Source organism: Neltuma alba, unplaced genomic scaffold, assembly GCF_004799145.2.
Source record: "Neltuma alba isolate B1F8T4 unplaced genomic scaffold, ASM479914v2 tig00010591_pilon, whole genome shotgun sequence".
Lineage (NCBI taxonomy): Eukaryota > Viridiplantae > Streptophyta > Magnoliopsida > Fabales > Fabaceae > Neltuma > Neltuma alba.
In genome coordinates, this window is record NW_021635454.1 from 112,039 (window position 1) to 131,959 (window position 19,921).

General features: G+C 36.9%; 3 protein-coding genes across 4 annotated transcripts; all 3 read left to right on the forward strand.

The window, feature by feature from the left end:
- The first annotated feature begins 4,107 nt into the window (after positions 1-4,107).
- On the forward strand, positions 4,108-10,921 carry LOC114757252 (RNA polymerase II C-terminal domain phosphatase-like 3). The gene is made up of 12 exons (XM_028946245.1): positions 4,108-5,003; positions 5,106-5,238; positions 5,378-5,433; positions 5,543-5,603; positions 5,714-7,108; positions 7,341-7,967; positions 8,040-8,186; positions 8,277-8,545; positions 8,637-8,748; positions 8,840-9,097; positions 9,930-9,976; positions 10,081-10,921. Exons 1-12 carry the CDS (start codon positions 4,357-4,359, stop codon positions 10,142-10,144), a joined length of 3,816 nt encoding a protein of 1,271 aa, XP_028802078.1. The 5' UTR covers positions 4,108-4,356; the 3' UTR covers positions 10,145-10,921.
- Positions 10,922-11,280: 359 nt separating this feature from the next.
- LOC114757253 (protein NETWORKED 3A-like) lies at positions 11,281-12,794 on the forward strand. 2 transcript variants are annotated; one of them, XM_028946247.1, is made up of 3 exons: positions 11,281-11,871; positions 12,099-12,252; positions 12,361-12,794. In XM_028946247.1, the coding sequence occupies exons 1-3, from the start codon at positions 11,769-11,771 to the stop codon at positions 12,614-12,616; spliced, it is 513 nt and encodes a 170-aa protein (XP_028802080.1). In that variant the 5' UTR covers positions 11,281-11,768; the 3' UTR covers positions 12,617-12,794. The 2 variants fall into 2 exon arrangements, with proteins under 2 accessions (XP_028802080.1, XP_028802079.1); XM_028946246.1 differs by having other exon boundaries at positions 11,284-11,871; positions 12,099-12,794.
- A 3,652-nt stretch (positions 12,795-16,446) lies between these two features.
- LOC114757251 (uncharacterized) lies at positions 16,447-17,417 on the forward strand. The gene is made up of 2 exons (XM_028946244.1): positions 16,447-16,806; positions 16,893-17,417. The coding sequence occupies exons 1-2, from the start codon at positions 16,447-16,449 to the stop codon at positions 17,415-17,417; spliced, it is 885 nt and encodes a 294-aa protein (XP_028802077.1).
- The last annotated feature ends 2,504 nt before the right edge of the window (positions 17,418-19,921 follow it).

Sequence of the window (19,921 nt, forward strand, 5' to 3'; positions counted from 1 at the left end):
TGTTACAAAATAGTAGAAAATACTTGAGAAAACCATATAAAGATATGGTTTTATTAGCTCCTGGTTGATCAACTGATCAAGAATCAAGCACCACAGCCGGCTTCAAAATCTTAGCCCAAGTGGGAAAGACAGTTGCACATTCCCCTCACTACCTGAGGTATAATATTGCTTGTGTTTACACGATTGCATTAAATTATTTTCATATCACACTAACTTGATCATATGTTTATTCAAGGTGAAGTGGACGTTTAGTGTGTAGTACCTAAACATCACACGGTTGCAATAGGCCGCATATTCAATTTACTAGGGGAGAGCATGATTCATAATATGCCTCTCCTTGTTGATCATATGAGGGTACAATTGAACACTGCCATTGATCCTAACTATGCCATTCCTATGCCCACCCCAGATGCAGAGACAATAGCTCAAGCCGTAGGTAGCTTTATTGCTTGGTCTGGCCATCTTCTTACATTAGGACAATCTACAAAGGTATGTATATGTTGAAACCTTCAATTGATTTAAAATAAACTCTATTTTAATTAGTAACTATGTGTTTGTCAGTCTAAAGGGAAGAAAAGCCTATTGGACAATCACTCATTATCATCGACACAAAAATAGCCCTTTGAGCCCATTCAAGCAAAATCATCAAGATTCTGAATATATCTTGAGGAATATACAATTGGGGCTAGATTAGAATATGGCGATTTCTTAATGATTCTCCTAGATTTTGAGCTAGAGATCTATGGTAGATCCTCATCTGACTACATCACAAATGACGTATTAAAGGAAATTCTAACGCATGGAATGGGTAGCACAAATGGTTGTAACTTTTATATTAGGTATTTCTTAAAACTTTGATTAAATACTTAACTACTTGAACATTTATTCTATTGATCTGTTTGTTTGTTGATTTAGGTATCTTTACAAGAGTTTTATAATTCCCAGTGGCCTCGATGACAAGTTCAACATTATCAAGCCCCACAATTTTACTGGCCATAGCCTTGATATGAAGAAGAAAGACTTATCCAGAGACTTGGCAGATATCTTCATTTCAAGGGCAGTAAAGACTAGGGATACTTTGTTTTTTGTGCCTTACTGTCAAGGATAGTATACTGAACTTCTTCCTTAAATTCTTTTATTTTCAAATATTTTGTAATTGTTCTAATTGTCTTTCTTATAATTAGTAGACACTGGATGTTGATTGTGGTCAATCTTGCAAATCCAACGATTTGGTATCTCGATTCTCTTTATAGGGATCCAACCAATCGACTCTTTATGGTTTCATTGTTTAATAAGTAATATTTATATCTATTATTCGTATTTAATTTAATTTCTTGCTTCAATATAATTTTTGACAATCATTAATATTCAATTTTCTTGTCTTCTTAGAGCTTTGTGGCTATATCGCATAGATCAAGCCTTACCCTGCCCTCCGATCTAAAAAGGGCCAATTCGACTCAGCCTTCTCGTGGAAGAAAGTGAATGTATTCATTACCGTTATTTACTATTTTGCTAAATATGGTTTATTTATATGATTGACTCATATATTTTCCTTTCCTATTCTTTATAGAGCTCACGTTAGCCAAGCAAAAAATCCAACAGTGGGTATTATGTGATAAAATTCATGAAGGAGATAATTATGCATAATTCCAACATAATCCCTGTGAAGGGAATATGCATATTAAAGTTCAATTTATATATTTTAGAATTATACTTAGTGTAGCTATATATTTATATCTAACTTCAATTTGCTTTTATATACAGTACTTTGCCAACACATATTGCATAGTGTATTCATCTGCTCAGATGGAAGAAATTGTTGACAAGTTGGCAATGGCTTTGTACTGTCAGTGGGGACAAAATAGAGAGGGAAGTAGAAGACTACTTTAGTTTCAATATTATGCTGTTAGTTTTGGTATTGAACAATTTTCTTGCGATTTTTGACAATTGGCCAATTTTGGTTTTGGTTGGTTTTTTGCTTTTGCCTTTTGTACTTGTCTAAAATTTTGATTTTGATTTGGCTTAAGACAACATATTATGTGACATTTGGTTTGTTATTAAGATGCATATAATGTAAATTTCTGTCTGGTAGATGGTTAATTAGATTCATATGACTGAATTATTGATTTCTGTATACTGATTTGAATGCTGGCATGGTTCTTCTTATTGAATAATGCTGCTTTGTATGAAATTTCATAATGCAGGGGGGCTGTTAGAAAAGCAGCACCAGTATTAAAAAAAATTCTGAAAATACTTGACAATTATTAGTCTAAAACCGTCAAATATTTCAATAATAATTGATGGTTCTTTTAATAACCATCAAGTATTGTGAGAATACTTGATGGTTTATAAGTAACTATCAAGTAATTGAAGCCATTAACCATAAAATTGGTCATCAATACTTGACGGTTTTAATTTTAGAACTGTCAAATATTACCAACAAATAACCGTCAAATATCATCTATCAAAATATATGACGCAAGCATACTTGACGGTTTTTAATTATCAAATATGAGCAAAAATAACTGTCAATTATTATGTTTTAATAGTTTATTTATGTATAAATTTACTTAAATCTTAGGGATAAAAATTAGAATACCCCAATTCTGCCTAGAATCAAATTTTGCTTTGAAAGATAGTGAGACGAATTCTTCCAATTAACTAATCTATTCCTGAAGAATCGCCATCTCATAGATGTGGTGGTTTGCTTTTTTCTATTATGATGATATGGATGCATGAATCGTTAGAAAATCCTTATTTTACTACCCTTTTTCCAGAGCTTGTTGGTTTGCTAGTTCATTAGGTATTAAAACTGATGACCTTTCATCTCACTTGGATATAAATAAATGGTTATGGTTTTGGATGGCTAGCCATATAGATGAAACTCTCCCACTCTGGCTTACCTTTTCATGTCCTTGATACGTTGTATATGGTTTGTTCGAAATTAGATTTGTCATGCTGGGACAAGGTGCACTCCGAAGCATGTAATGTCCACTGTGTCGTCCAAAACAAAAGCTTACCTATTGCTCAGCAAAACCAAAGTGGAGATATGCGACGAAGGACAGAAGTTATTCATACTCTCATGTGGAGTGACCTGCGACTCATTACTCATAATTTTTGGCTCAATAAATTCCACATAAGATAGCCGTTGTACTCTCATCGTTAGCTCTGCTGGGTGCTAATATATGATTCAACTTCATAAAGCTTCGCGAGTGTTGGATCTCACCTTCGGCAAATCTTGGGGCCTTTCTGCTTCAACTAATGTTACTTTGCAGCAGCATGATCCCTTGGAAACTTTCGTATCTCCTGTTAGATTTAAGGGACATGCATGCTTAGTAGGCTTTTGTCTCTTATGTATACGTAATGCGTAATTTTCTTGTTACCAAAAAATCTCTTTGATTTTCAATAAATTTGATGAATCTATCATTTTATAACACAACCAAATAGGTTCATAATGCATCATATTCACATGAAGTGGGAAGCAATCTGCATTGTTCATATTCGATACTTTGTTTATAATGAGGTTATTATAAATTTTACATCATATATTATTATTCATACGATTTATTATAAAGTGTGTATTATTAAAAAGAAAATTAAGTTTTAAATTCGTTTATCTTTAATAAAACAGTTTGACTTTGGGAATATATAACAATTAGACAAAATCACATGAATGAAATTATGAAAAAAAAAATTTTTTGAGCAAAGAAATCATGAAAAAAAAAAAAAAACTTCGCCCATATTTATATTTGTATTTTAGGTATATGTTTTTTTACTTTTGGGCAAAGATGCTGTACCTAAAGGTAGAAACAGATAAGGCCAAATACAGACCAGGCTGTAGGCCTTTTACAGGCTGTCTGGTCAGTTTCCACCTCTAGCTGTACCCAATGAGTTTTGACTTTTTGCATGCTCTGCTTGGTTCGCGGCCTCCTAAACATTTGCTTCGAAGCCCCACTTGTTTTTTCCGGATCGCTGACGTGTATGGCTTAGATTCGCTTCGTTCATATAAAGTTGCCCCTGGAGCTCAAGAAGGAACCTATTTCCTCCTGCCATTAATCAGTTCGTTTCTGTTCATTCGTGCGTATCTTCGTCTACTTTTTCTCCCCCCCCCCCGGGCGGGATGTATTGCTATTGCGTCGTCTTGATCTGACGACCAAACTGCGATCTGCAACTCTGCTTAGCAGATCTCACGCTGAATTTCTCAACTTGACGGCGCCAGCTATTGTAGTCTGATCTTTGGGCAAATTTAAGAAAGAGAGGAGTGAATCTTAATTTATGTTGATTATTTTTCCTTCGTCAGAATTTCCTTTTATTTTAATGGATTGCAATTGACCAAAAGTTTGAATAAACGTATATATGGTCAGTGGCGAACCCAATTTTGTTAAGTGGAATAATTTGAAAGAGATTGAGGGGCCAGAAATCCTGGTTAAGATGGGTAAAGATCATAACCCTAAAGTCGAAGACGTAGAAGAGGGAGAAATTTCGGATACGGCATCAGTGGAAGAGATCACTGAAGAGGATTTCAATAACCAAGATCTTAATCTCACCAAACGCAAAAGGGATGCTAGGGTTTGGGCGGTGCGTGATCTCTATACCAAATATCCTAGCATTTGTCGGGGATATGCTTCTGGATTGTATAATCTAGCTTGGGCACAAGCCGTCCAGAATAAACCTCTTAATGAGATTTTTGTTATGGACCTTGATTCTAATCAAAACTCCAATCGTTCATCTTCTCCTTCCCTCCATGCTAAAGAAAATTCCTGCACCAAGGAAAAGGAAGTTGTTAATAACCTGACGGATGGTAGAGTTGAAGTTGTAGATGTTGACAAAGAGGATGGCGAATTGGAAGAAGGTGAGATTGATATTGATGCAGAGAGCGCTGAAGAAACCGAAATTTTGAATTTTGACGAAGCTTCAGATAGTAACTCACAGGCAAAGGAGTCGGACAACCAAGTGTCCGTTCGGCAAGTGCTCGAGGACATTACCATCGCCAATGCGGAGAAGTAAGTAAAAGTGTAGAATAGTTGTTGGATTTCCTTTTTGCTAATATTGCCCAAACGGTGCCATGGAAAACACTTGTCAATTGATTTTCTGCGTTCTTGTAGATCATTTGCCGAAACTTGTTGTCAACTTCAGAATGCCTTACAGAGCTTGATGGAATTAATTTCTGCATCCGTTGTTTCTCAAAAGGATGCTCTCATTCAAATGTCACTCCATGCAATAAAAGTTGTCAATACTGTAAGAACCCCGGCATTCTCATTAAATTGCAATCCTGATCGTTTTTGTACTTCCCCCGGTCACCCAACGCTATTGTACTTATACATTCTCTCAGTGGAAGTTGTTTTATAGTTTCTTAACTACTTTTTCTTCATTGTAGGTATTCTTCTCCATGAACAGTTCTCAAAGGGAACGGAACAAGGACAGCGTATTAAGGTTTTCAGATTTAACTTTGTATTTGATAGTTGTAACCTATGTGAACATAGAGGCAATTGATTACCTTACTCAGACTAACTTGATTACTTGACTGCAATTTTGATTTCAGACTGCTTTCCTCTGTGAAGAATGAGAGCCCTTTTATATTTTCTCCAGAACATATGGAAGAGGTGTTGTTTATTTTTACTTGTTTTAGGGAGTGATCACCCTAACGATGTTCTATCTAGAAGTAATAGATAAGATTATCTCTGAAACATGGATTTTTATTTGGTTTTTACAGATTCAGTCCATGGTTACTTCTTTGGATTCTATTGATTACAACTCGTCACTGACTAGTAAAGAAAAAGAATTGTCAAGTGAAGAGGTTAGGGACAAGGAGGTATCAGTCGCTTCTGGTGAATTGATTTCTTCTAGTAAGCCTTCAGACCATGTGGTTCCTCGGACTGTGGTTATTGGTAATGCTATTGAGGTACCAGAAGTTTTGAAATCTGCTCAAACTAATGTGAAAGGTAGAGGGGCTCTGCTTCCTTTGCTAGACCTTCATAAGGATCATGATGTAGATAGCCTGCCATCACCAACTCGTGAAGCCCCATCTAGCTTCCCTGTGAACAAAGCATTTTCTGTTAATGAAGAATTGGTTAAATCCAGTTTGCTTTCTATTAAGATAGAACAAGAAAGTGAAGCTTCTAAGTTGCATCATTATGAGACTGATGCCTTGAAAGCTGTTTCCACCTATCAACAGAAGTTTGGTGGAAGTTCTTTTTTGATGAACGATAAGCTTCCAAGTCCAACTCCATCAGACAATGGTGATGATGGGGCTGTTGATACAAGTGAGGAGGTATCTAGTGCATCTAGTGTTGGTTCTCTAGGGACTGTTAAGCCTTCTCTTTTGGATCAACCAACATCTTTAACATCTGCGGACAGATCCAGCTTGCATGGACTGACTACTTCTAGAAATGATGCAACAACAGGATCTGGGTCTCACCCAGTAAAATCTTCAGCAAAGAGTCGGGATCCTAGGCGTCGATTCATTAATTCTGATGGTGCTTTGGATCTTAATCGACATTCAGTAATGGACAATCCAACTAAAGTGGAAAATGTTGGAACTGTAATTTCAAAGAAGCAAAAGGCTATTGAAGCTCCATGTTTAGATTTTGCTGTAAAAAGACAGAAAAATGAATTGGAAAAACCCGGGAATGACACAAGAGACGTAAGAACTGCATCTGGAATTGGTGGTTGGTTGGAGGAGACTTCTGCAGCTGGATCTCAGTTGATGAACAAGAACCAATTGTCAGTGAATGTGGAAGCTGAAGCCAAAATGATTACTAGTGCAATAACTGGTCCTTGTACTGGTTCCAGCAGTTTCAATGTTATCACAACAAGCAATGGAAATGAGGTGGCACCTATTTCTAATGCCACTGCTTCCTTGCCTGCTTTGTTGAAGGGTTTAGCCGTAAACCCATCTATTTTGCTAAACATACTCGTAGGGCAACGAAGATTAGCAGAAGAAGTGATCCAGAAATCTGCTGATTCTGCTACACCTGCGCCACATCCTCCAAGCACAAGCTTTATGATGGGAGCAGACTCAACTGTGGCTGTTAGTCCATTAAAGACCACTGAACTCTCGCAAAATTCTTCTGAAATTCCTTCAGCTTCCCCACAATTGACTTCCATGGTAAAATCCTTTGAGCAGAGTATTGACATTTTAAATATATGCTGGCATTATCTTTACATTATTTATTTCATTATTGCCTTAGTTTTGTGAAATCTGATTTAACTCGAAGCACTTGTTAACATTTTGTTTGTTAATTATATGTGGATGACCCAGACATTGGTTGTAACATCGGGTTAAGTTTTTTGCTGTGGATATCTCATTTGGCTGATTGTAGTTTGCATATAATACTTAGGTGCAAAACCTACAGGATGATTCAGCAAGGATTCACATGAAACCTCGTGATCCACGACGCATTCTCCATGGTAATACTCTCCAAAAGAGTGGGAGCATAGGGAGTGAGCAATACATGGCCATTGTACCCCCTAAATCAAACATGCAGGGAATAGGGGACAACGGAAATGCTCTAAAGCTGGACGGTTGGGCAGATGCAAAATTGATGCCTTCTCAAACAATTTCACCACCTGATATTGCTCGACAGTTCACTAAGAATCTGAAAAATATAGCTGATATTATGTCTGTTTCTCAAACAACATCAAGCCATTCTGCCATTAGTCAAAGCTTTTCTTCTGCATCAGGACCCCTTGAACCAGATAGAGTGGAACAGATATCTGTAGTGTCAAACTCTGAGAATCTGCGTACTGGTCTAGGTTCAGCTGCTGAAGTAGGTGTAGCAGGTTCTTCTCAACCTCCTAGTACATGGGGAGATGTTGAACATCTTTTTGTTGGCTATGATGAGCAGCAGAAAGCTGCGATACAGAGAGAAAGGGCTAGGAGGATAGCAGAACAGAAGAAAATGTTTGCGGCTAGAAAGTTATGCCTTGTCTTGGATCTAGATCACACACTTCTCAATTCAGCCAAGGTAATTTGCATGGAATGAGTTCTTTAGTACGTGAAAGTTTCCATGTCTGCATATTAACTTTGCCCCTTCTAGTTTGTGGAAGTAGATCCTATGCATGATGAGATCTTGAGAAAGAAAGAAGAACAAGACCGTGAGAAGGCTCAGAGACACCTTTTCCGATTTCCTCATATGGGAATGTGGACCAAACTAAGACCAGGGATCTGGAATTTTTTGGAAAAGGTAATATAAATTGTAAAATATGATTTCGATGAGATGCTGGACTGAGGTTTAATTTTAAGCTAAAGCACTTATTTCCCATATGCATCATAGGCTAGTAAGCTGTTTGAGCTGCATCTTTACACGATGGGAAACAAGCTATATGCAACCCAAATGGCAAAGGTGCTTGATCCAAAAGGAGTTTTGTTTGCTGGGAGAGTTATCTCTAGGGGTGATGACACTGATCTTTTTGATGGTGATGAGAGGGTTCCCAAAAGCAAAGATCTGGAAGGTGTTTTGGGGATGGAATCAGCTGTCGTAATTATAGATGATTCTGTGAAAGTATGGCCTCATAATAAACTGAACCTGATAGTGGTGGAAAGGTCAGTGTACCTTGGGCTGAAACTTAAAACACATCTTGTTGCTTCGTATACTGATTGGCTGCTTCATATTTTAAGTTGATTGGTATTGTAGGTATACATACTTCCCCTGTAGTAGACGTCAATTTGGACTTCCTGGGCCTTCTCTTCTTGAGATTGATCATGATGAGAGGCCTGAAGATGGGACCCTTGCATCCTCTTTGGCGGTGAGGTTATAGTCAATTTTCTCCATGATTTGTGGCAGTTTATTCATATTTTTTGTTTTGTTGTTGATGATTATTTCTCTTACTCAAATAGGTAATTGAAAGGATACACCAAAATTTTTTTGCGTCTCAATCCTTAGAAGAAGCAGATGTCAGAAACATTCTTGCTTCTGAGCAGAGGAGGATCTTGGCTGGTTGTCGCATAGTTTTTAGTAGGGTGTTTCCTGTTGGTGAAGCCAATCCTCATCTACATCCATTGTGGCAGACAGCTGAGCAATTTGGTGCTGTTTGCACAAACCAGATTGATGATCAGGTTACCCATGTGGTTGCCAATTCCCTTGGGACTGACAAGGTATTTTGGTATGGTCTTGTTGGGTAGTATTTATGGGCAGAATTATCGTGAGGTCCCAAGAAAAGGATTTAATTACCAAGAAGTTCTATTGACAATTGAGCAGTATAAATTTGTTGTTATTTTTTACTTTGGAACTTGTCATTGCATGCTCTTTAGTTGTCAAAGAATTTTAGGTAATTAAATCCCTTTCTTGGGACCTGATTGCAATTCTCCTTAGTATTTATGTGCCGATATTTCCTTGGGATCAAAAATTATATTAACACAAAAATCAAATATTAAATTTCATGTCTTTCATTCTTCTGTTTTGGTTTTAACCATATGATGACTAGAAATAGTGGATATTCCCTCTAGCCAAAAGAAAAGGTGAAAAATTCTGTCCTCCGCTGACTACCCCGCCAACTCCTCTATTGTTCTTGCTTCCCGAGATCAAACATGGTGTGAAGGCATCGTTTCTGAATTTGGATCAATTCAATCGGGGGATTCACACTTTGCGTCATGGTTGAATCTAATATCGTTTAGATAAATTTAGACTTTCTGGATTTTAATTCCTCCTTGCTAAAAGATTGACATGTTTATTAAAGAAAGCAGAAGGCAAAAGAAATCTTCTCACTTGTAACTTTCCCAAAAAAAAAAAAAAAATTTGTTTTCAGCGTAAACAACTTTTTAAAAATTCAAATTTAATGCATATAGATTAAATCAAATTTAGAGGATTTAGATTTGACAATTAACTGAACCAACATCTTACCTTCTGTAGGGACAATCTTTGTTGTATATTAAATGGTTGGATCTAACAAATACATTTTGCTTTTTTTGTGTCCTCTCTCTTGAGCAGGTGAACTGGGCTCTTTCCACTGGCAGATTTGTTGTCCATCCTGGCTGGTGAGGATGTCTCAATTTATTGTTCTAACCTGCTCTCAAATTCCGTTTCTACTTTATTGATGAATTTGGCTTGTGCTGCTTCTCTTATGCCGTATGAAAAACAGGGTGGAAGCATCGGCTTTGCTTTATAGGAGGGCGAATGAGCAGGATTTTTCCATTAAACCATAAAAATTCACCAACCAAATTATCTCTTGTAATCTAAAATACGTGAAACTTAAATCAAGCATCACATTGATTTTGGGTATGAAATCCATCAGGTCGGAAGTTGGCTGGGTGGAGTGGCCAAGAGCCAATTTTGATTCATCATGCCTGCTCATAGTATGCGAGAAAAGTGCAGAGTCACTTCTGATGACGACAGTGGCCAGTTGATGGAGGACCTTGTGCTGGCCACATCACTCGGGTGTTTCAATGGACTGAAATTTTGAGTTTACTGGTGACTCGTGAGAGAAATTACCAAGAGCTCCGGTGCCATGTTATGTGATTTCAAGCTGGAACGTGTGGGTCCCGAATTTGTTGGGTGTCAGCGTGCATTAAATAGAGGTTACGATGGTGGTCAAAAAAGAAACATTGGATATATAAACCAAACCTAACTAGTTTAACTCACTGATAATTGATGACAATGAAGCTACCCCATTCAATTTTTTGAAATTCAAATCAAGCCAGCCTTGGCTCGGGAGAATACTAACATCACCTGCAAATTGCAAGTTTTATGTGGGTTATGGTACCTTGGCTACGGTTTCTATAGCAGGTGCATGAGAAAGATAGATGGAAAGGGCATTATGCTTGTAATTATCTCCATTACCCCTGCCCAACAATTGAATAGTAGGATTCGGGTGCAGTGCCTAGAAAGGACCGCAGAATTTGCACCCCGTCTCTGGCAAATACGGAAGGACTACCATTCTCTGACTGCTTTTTCTTCAATGGAATAACTCCCATCTCTATAAACTTTTCTGTTTTCTTATTTTTCCCTAACGCGTTTCAAAATGTCCAGCAATTTTCAAGCTGAAACCCCGCCAAACCATTCTGTCCTTAAAAAAGGGGAAGAGGAAAAATTGAAAAAGAGAGAATAAGTAGTCACATGCCTGAAACGAATCTATGCTGGTCTCTTAATCCTAACGATTTGAAGGCCGGTGGGGTTTGATTCCGCCAGGTTTTTAGCTCTTTCGTTAAGCTTGATCGATCTCAGTGTCTTGGACCTTAAAAAAAAAAAAAAAAGTGTTTAGTGCCTTTAAAATTACCCGTGGGAAGGTATAAATTTGAAAGACACTGAATACACGCCCCAAAAGTGATAAAAGTATTACTTTTAGGATTACCAACTGAAGTCTAATCCTTGCATGTGAGGATAACTTTTACACCGCCTCTATGATTGGCCAATACGTATTTGGTAGTTCTAGTTGCCCTGTTCCCATCATGAGGTGGTTGGACGTGCCTTGTAAGGAATCTCGTAGCTAACTTATAACGGAAGTACTAACACTTGTCTTTGTTGATTAAAACAGCGTGCCATAAGATATGGAAAACGAAGTGGAGCTGACAACAGTGATGATAATAATAAATAACATTAACAAGGATCTGGATAAAAAGACGTCAAGATTTGAAATGCAACAGCATAGACGGGGTACAAGGAAAAGAGATGCGTGGAGATGATGGGGAATGAAACCAGCAAAGTGAGGTTGGTAGAGGCTTGTCAAAGCCGTACCAAGAAAACGCTGTGAAAAGGAAAAACTGATAATAAAGACAATAAAATGCGGGTCGTGGAGACAGGCAAGAGCCAACAGGCGGGGGCGAGTTCACAATGAAGAACGCAAAAGGAGAGGACACTACTGCTTCATTCTCATGGTGGCAGGATAGCCATAGTCGTCCTCCTCAATCACCATGGCTCCAAGCTACGCTTTCAGGTCATTTGGCTTTCAGCTAGTTCGATGTTTTTCTTTTCTCAATCCGTGCTTATGATAAGCGCGCGCACTCACACATAAATACCGTTTGCTTCTCCGACCTTCCTCTCCTCTGTTTCAACTTTAAAGTCCACTTGGATGATTGGCTTTGTGTCATATAGGTTTGGTTTGATCTTTGTAAAACTGTCTTGTGATATATGTATATATATTACTACATGAATGATGAACAGATCTTGACGAGAAGACGAAGGTGATGGTGAGCATTATCGATCAAAACGATGGTGATTCGTTCTCGAGAAGAGCCGAAACCTTCTACATGAGAAGACCTGAGCTAGTTGGCACGATCCGCAACGTGCACAGATCCTATGGCTCCCTGGCTCGAAGGTACAAGCAACTTGCAAGTCCGGTTTTAAATTTAGAGGATGATTCGTCGTCGTCGTCATTTTTTTCTTCTTCTTCCTCTTCTTCCGCTGCTGCTATTGAAAATGGAAGGAGGCGTTTGGGTTATGATGAGATAAAGGCGGTGTCAGAGGAGAAGAAGGTAGAGGTTGAAATAGCAGACACAAGGTTAAGGGTGTTGAAGCTGGCGGAGGGTAACTTGTATGAGCAGGCTGAGTTGACGAGGAAGAACAATCACGACAGAGAAGCTATTCGACTTTTCTGCACACGCGTCCAAAGGCTAGTGAATGAGGAGCACCGGGACCCGAACTCTTTCTTACGAACCCCCTCCTCCACGTCGCCCCCTTAGCAAACTATATATACCTTACTTTTCCATTTCATTTTCCAAAAACAAAAATCTCTTCTAAATTCATCATGTGATTATCCGCATACACGAACGTGAGTTAAAAATTCCATGACTTCGATAATTATTCTTTTTTGTACATAACATTAATATAGCTGGATGTATAGATACGCCAAGGCATTCATATATTATTTATCAATAAATATATTGATGTAAATATATGACTTTCTCCATTGATGTTTTTATATATTTATTTGTTATATGATATAAAAAAATATATTGGAATATTGAAATTTAAAATGATAATACTTTAAATATCAAAGTATCAGATAAAATATCAACAGATCAGAGAAAGATCTACAACTTTTTAACGTAAAAGTCACATTGTCAAAGGGGGCGAGACCTGTTGGCCAAAAAAAAAAAAAGAAAAAAAGAAGGGGGTGAGACAAATAGTCACGACATTATCATCTTACCATCCATTTTAAGATTTTGTGAAATTTTTATTATATAGGATTCATATATAATTTTTTATTATTCTATGAAATAATAATTTTTAGTACTCTAATGGTTGCAAAATAATTTATTTTCAAATAATATATAATAATTTGTTGGACAAAAATAATACATAATAATTCAAAAATACCTAATAATTTAGATTTAACAGAGTTTTAATTAGATTAGAATAAAATATTTTCTGAGTACATCATACATACCTTTTCCTTACTATAAAATTAGGAGCCATTTGCCACTAAGGTATAGAGCTAATAATGTTAAAAACGATTAAAATCAAATTTGTTTTGGAATTTCTTTCAAAAAAAATATTTTAAAATTTTTAACAATAAGAACAAAAAGGTAAAAGACAAATCATTAATGCTTTCAATTCTTAATTGATTTTTGTACAATGATATCGGCAATATATAATATTTACCAATCGCTGGCAAAAAAAAAAAATTATAATATTTACCAATCAGTAAAAGCGTGCTATTTAGAATTGTGAAAGTTGTAAGACTTTTGTATGACCAAGCCCAACGATGTTTTATTGATAAATGGGCTTTTTATTTTGTGCTTCAACATCCACCCGCGAAACGAACTGGAGTTGTTGGATAGGGAAGCTCCTTCTCAAGGTGACGAATCTTAAAGAAGCAAGTGACTTTATGGCAAATCGAATCATAGGTGTGTCGTGGCAACAAAACCTGAGAGCAAATTTCTTGCAAAAAAACAGAGATTGCCATGGCGAAGCACAGTTGTCGTGACGTGCTTAACAGAGGCTCACAGCACTGATGCCAAAAACTAGTTCAGATGCAATCTAGATTTAATATTTTCTCTAAAATTACTTCCAAGTTAATCAAAACAAATTTCAAAATCAATTTTACAGCAAAAAAAACACTTCCAAAACGCAAGACCACTTTTAAAATCAAAATGCACAAGATGATTAAGATGATTGGTAGCGAATTCCAATGATTATGCAGCAACCACAATGCACCAAAATTGAGTATGCAAGAGAGATAAACTGAAACAAAAACACTTCTAAAATCTTTGTTTTAATTTTCCAAAAAATTTTCCTTTTGCACAAACCAAAAACTTCAAGCAAAAACAATTAAGTGTACTGCACAAACAACCCTGTCCAAAATGATATTTGGACATAGGATTACTAAGGAGCTGGGCTCCTTGGCAACAGTGCCAAATTTGATAAGCCTTGTTATAGGGTTGTCAAATAAAAACAAAGTAAATCCAACACAGTAGCATAACCTAGGTTGTTTCACTTGCTGAAGCTGAATTATCCTAGTAATCTAAGTTCAAATATCAAATTAACCAAAGGGAATAAATGAAATGTATATGTATAGTGAAGTGATTGAATTAAGGACTAAAGGAAACTATCTAAATTTTGTTTTCTGAACCCTGCAACCATTCTGCCTCGTTGCGGCCAAGTACTGTCAAAGAGTTGTTAGTTCCTCTCGGGATAGCTTTGTCGCAACAAACATATTGCTTCACCGCTGCCAACACCTAATTTTTTTATTTTTCCCTCATTCACTTCACATTCCTTTTTCATATTTTCTTGACATTCTTCTACCCATAAACACTTCATATACATTCTTTTGTCCATAAATACATACTCGTATATACATATTCATACTTGCTTGCACTTATTCATATCATCCATTTTAATCTGATCTTGTGTGCAAGTTTACATTGTTACTTTGTACTCTTTTGATTACTTGTGTATGACAAAGAGATCTTCATCTCTTGTGCCTTATAATTTAGAGATAGAGAGAACCCTTACAGCAATAAGAAAAGAAAAGAAAAATATAGGAACTAGTAAGGTTGTGATAAAGGAGGAATCAACTCCACACGCATCTAACCTACTTCCTAGTGACCCTGCAATAGAATTTGATTGGACTTCTCCTTGTTATGCACACACCATGGTTGGAACTAAAGAGCAATCCCTAATCCTAATGAACCAGAACACTTGAATAAAGGGAATGGGGACGAGTTACATAACAACACACTTAATACAAAGGGCAGACATGAGAATAATAGAATCAATGGTAACCCTAATAGGAGAAGAACAATTAGGGAGGCAACACAAACATATGCTAATTTTGATCCTTTGTATGCTACTTTTCCAAATTTTGAAAATGATTTTGAAATCAAAGGTCAATTAGTACACTCACTTCGTAAATTTTATGGATTGACAAGTGAAAATCCCTATACACACATCAATGCTTTGCAAATGCACTATTCAAGCATGAAACTAATTGGTGCAAAAGTTGATGATGTGATGCTTGAAGTCTTCCATCTATCCCTTAAAGGAAAAGCTAAGGAATGGTATATGACGTTGCCTAGGTATGCTGAAAATTCCTATCGGTCTTGGACAAACTTGAGAAGGGCTTTTTTGGATAAATATTTTTCCTCTTCTAGATAAATTTTTCCTCTTCTAGATAAATATTTCCTCTTCTAAGACATGTACTTCTTGTAAGGAAATTTCTTTAGCCAAACAAGATGAACTGGAGTCATTTTATGATTTTTGGAACCGCTTTGAAGAGACGTTGGCCATGTGTTCCCACCACCAAATACTAGAGAATCATTTGGTCCAATATTTCTATAATAGGCTCCAACCTCATGATGCGGATATGCTTGATGCCGCAGCTCACGGTTCCATTGAGGACATGGTAGCAGAAGATGCTTGGGTATTGATTAAGAGATTTGTACTTAATTAACAACATCACAACTCAAGCGATACAAGAGTAGTTAATGGAATAGGAAGTTCATTAAGAGATCCTTTGTTAATTAAGCTATCTCATGATATGGCTAAGCTTACCTCCACAGTAGAAAGCTTGAGGGTGCAACAACCAATGAATATTCCAACACCTCAATCTCTAGCTATGGTAGCTCCAAGTTGTGACTATTGTGGATCACAAGTGCATATTTCTAGTGTGTGTCCACATAAATATGAAGTGGTTTCTGCAATGTATCAAGGAATAGACTCTTAATTTCAAAAGCAAAATCCTTACTCTAATACCTATAACCTTGGACAGAGGGATAATTTTAACTTCAAGTGGAGGAGTGAAGGAAATCAAGAAAATTTTAATGGAGGAGGCCAAGAGAACTACCAAGGGAAATGGTGCCTATAGATGAACCCTCTTTATCTTCAAAAAAAAAGAGGATGATATAACTTTGATTTTGAAGGGCATATCCAATATAAATAATGATCTTGTTGATGCGAAAACTAGAATAAGTGGCTTGTCATCTAGACTTGAGCAAGAAGAGTCTTGTTTGTCCAATGTTTTTGCTAAGTTGGAGCAATGGGAGACCAAGCATAAAATCTTGACTCCTATATGACTAAGTTCTCTAACAACATAAGTGAAACTCAAGCTAGAAGTAGTGGTTCTATGCCATCTAATACTATGATAAATCCTAAGTCTCTTAATGCCATTACTTTGAGGAGTGGTAAAAAAGTTGATTTCAATGAAGAGCTTGGGGATGATGAAGTTGACGAGGAAATAGTGGTGGAATCACCTTCTACTTCTAGTGAGCCTAAAATTACTCCTAAAGAAGCTTCTATCAAATTTGAAAGTGCTAAAGAGAAAAATCTACTTAAGAAGTCCTTGAAGCCACCAATAGTTAAAGAAGAATCACAAATGAAGGACAACAAGAAAGACCAACACAATCATGCCTCTTCAAGCAAGGGTAGTGAGGTAAAAATTCATGATCTTCCTCTTCCTAATTCTTATTTAGTGAGTAAGAAGATTGTGGATGATAAAAAAATGATGAATTCCTACAGTTATTTAGCAAACTTGAGGTAAATATGCCTATGCTTGATTTGATAAAAAAGATGCCTAAGTGTGATAAAATTTTGAAGGATATATGTACAAACAAGAGGAAATACAAGCATAGTAAGAGAATCCAACTAGGGTCTAGTGTGAGTGCCTTGTTTAAACCACAATTGCCCATCAAATGCAAAGACTTTGGTGCTCACACTATTCCTTGTACAATAGGAAAACTCACTATTACTTATGCATTGCTAGACTTGGGAGCTACCATCAATGTTATGCCTACTTTTGTCCATAAGAAATTAGGTATCAAATCTTTAAAGGACACAGGTGTAGTATTAGGCTTGGCCGATAGAAGTGTGAGGTATCCCCAAGGTATCTTAGAGGACGTGTTAGTTGAAGTGAAATGTTTTGTGTTTCTGGCTGATTTCTATATACTTGACATGACCAACGAGATGCACACCAATAGCACCTTAATCCTAGAAAGACCATTTGATCGGACCGGAATATCACCTTCCAGGTTATCAAGAATGTGATTACACTAGATAATGCAGTGTAGGTCACAACCAATCGTTCTTCTCGAGAAGAGCTTAATTGGAAATCCTAAACTAGATTGGTTATCAAAAACATGTTAATTTGGGTAAAGAAAAAGGGGGTTTGAATTGGTAAAATAGTGGTGCAATAAAGGTAGAATACAAAGAAGTAAATCTTTTTGGTCTTTTAAATAAATGAAGGAATTGATATGAGGTGACACATGAATGGACGGGCTAGAATCAAGTAACGAACGGATGGTTGATCTAGGTAGGACTTTAAGAGAACCTGTCTCTTACAACCCTAGCCATGAAGACACCACAAGGTTGATCAATCCCTTGATACTGTCGAGTATTCTCACGAGAATACATGGATGCAAGCAAAGCTCACACAGAGAGAAATAAACTAGTTCTCATTCATCTAAGTTTGAATTCAATTACAAAAAACGTAACCTATATATAGGCAACAATAGAACACTCTAGAATCAACATCCTAAGACATAAATGCTAGGGAAGATGCCTCATTAATGATTATTTGACTATGGGAGGCACTATTTATTACATAGAAATAAAAGGAAATAACTTAAACTTCAAGAACAAGTTTGCTATTTAAAAATAGGAAAGTAGATCAAAACATGATCTTCTAGAACACTCCTTGACAAAAAAAAACAAATTTAAATCATAATCAATTGATAATGATGCCTTCTTGATCCTTCTTGAAGATTCTTGGACGTCACTTATGACCCTTGTCCAAGGCACATGCTTGTCACATGGTATTTTAAGTGAATTCTTCAATCTGAACCCCACATAGGCGTTGTACATCATCTTATTGGGCTTCTAGAAATGTGATCACCATTTTTGGACTCCTTTTAGGCTCATTAAAATGTGCTTCTTCGAAATAAATGGGCTCCAGCTCTTTTAGCTCTCTTATTAGACAATTTAGGGCCTCCTTCATAACTTTGGTCCTTGCTCTTGTCATTGGGCCTCCAATGCCTTGTAATGGATCTTTTGAAATGTTAGACTTCTTTTTTTGGGCTCCTTGCCTGTGGTCTTGATCATACCATGCTCCTCCATCATTCCCTCCCTGCTCGAAAGGATTCGTCCTCAAATCTATAACATCAAAGAGAGATAAATCAACAACATTAAAAGTAGCACTAACATTACCATAGGAACTAGGCAAATCTATTTTATAAGCATTGTCATTGACCCGCTCTAAGACTTAGAAAGGGCCATCTCCTCTTGGATGTAACTTAGGTTTGAGTTGATTGGGAAATCTCTCCTTCCGCGGGTGTACCCAAACCCAATCTCCAGGCTCAAAGACAATCCTTCAACGACCTTTGTTCGCTTGCCTAGCATATTGCTCATTCTTCCTCTCTATGTTGGCTCTCACCTTAGCATGTAATCCCTGCACAAACTCAGCCTTTTTCTTGCCATCAAGATTTCCTTGCTCATTAGAAGGCATTGGTAGTATATCTAAAGGAGACAAAGGATTAAATCCATAAACAACCTTAAATGGAGAGAAAGAAGTAGAAGAGTAAATAGCTCTGTTATATGCAAACTCAATATGAGGCAGACAATTGGCCCAATTCTTCAAGTTCTTTTGGATTATTGCACGCAATAAGATAGTAAGTGTTCTGTTGACTACCTCAGTTTGCCCATCAGTTTAGGGATGTGCCATAGTAGAAAACAACAACTTAGTTCCTAGCTTACTCCATAAAGTCCTCCAAAAATGGCTAAGGAACTTCACATCCCTGTCACTCACAATGGTTTTAGGCAATCCATGCAACCTAGCAATTTCCTTGAAAAACAAATCAGCAATATGGACTGCATCATTTGTTTTAGAACATGCAATAAAATAAACCATTTTACTAAATCTATCAACCACAACAAAGACACTATCCTTTCCAGACTGAGACCTAAGCAAACCCAACTCAAAATCTATAGAAATATCTACCCAAGGTTGGGAAGGCACAGGTAAAGGGGAATACAAGCCATGAAGTTGAACCTTAGAATTTGCATGCTTACATGTGACACATTTGGTGCAAACAGAAATGACATCTTTCCTCATATGAGGCCAATAAAAGTGTTCATGCAAAATAGCTAATGTTTTATCAACACCAAAGTGACCCATCAAACCACCACCATGAGTTTCTTTTACAAGCAGCTCACGCATAAGGCAATTAGGAATGCACAATTTATCTTTCTTAAAAAGAAACCCATCAGATCTATAAAAGTCATTCACCCCATGCTTTTCACAGGAAAGCCAAATTTTAGAAAAATCACAATTAGAGTCATACAACCCTTTTAATAATTCAAATCCATGTAATCTAGCATGAAGAGAAGTGATAAGAGAATACCTCCTAGAAAGAGCATCAGGAACAACATTCTCTTTACCCTGCTTATGCTTGATCACATAAGGAAACGTCTCTATGAACTCTAACTAGCGAGCATGCCTCTTGTTAAGCTTACCTTGAGACTTTAGAAACTTCAAACTTTCATGATTAGAGTGA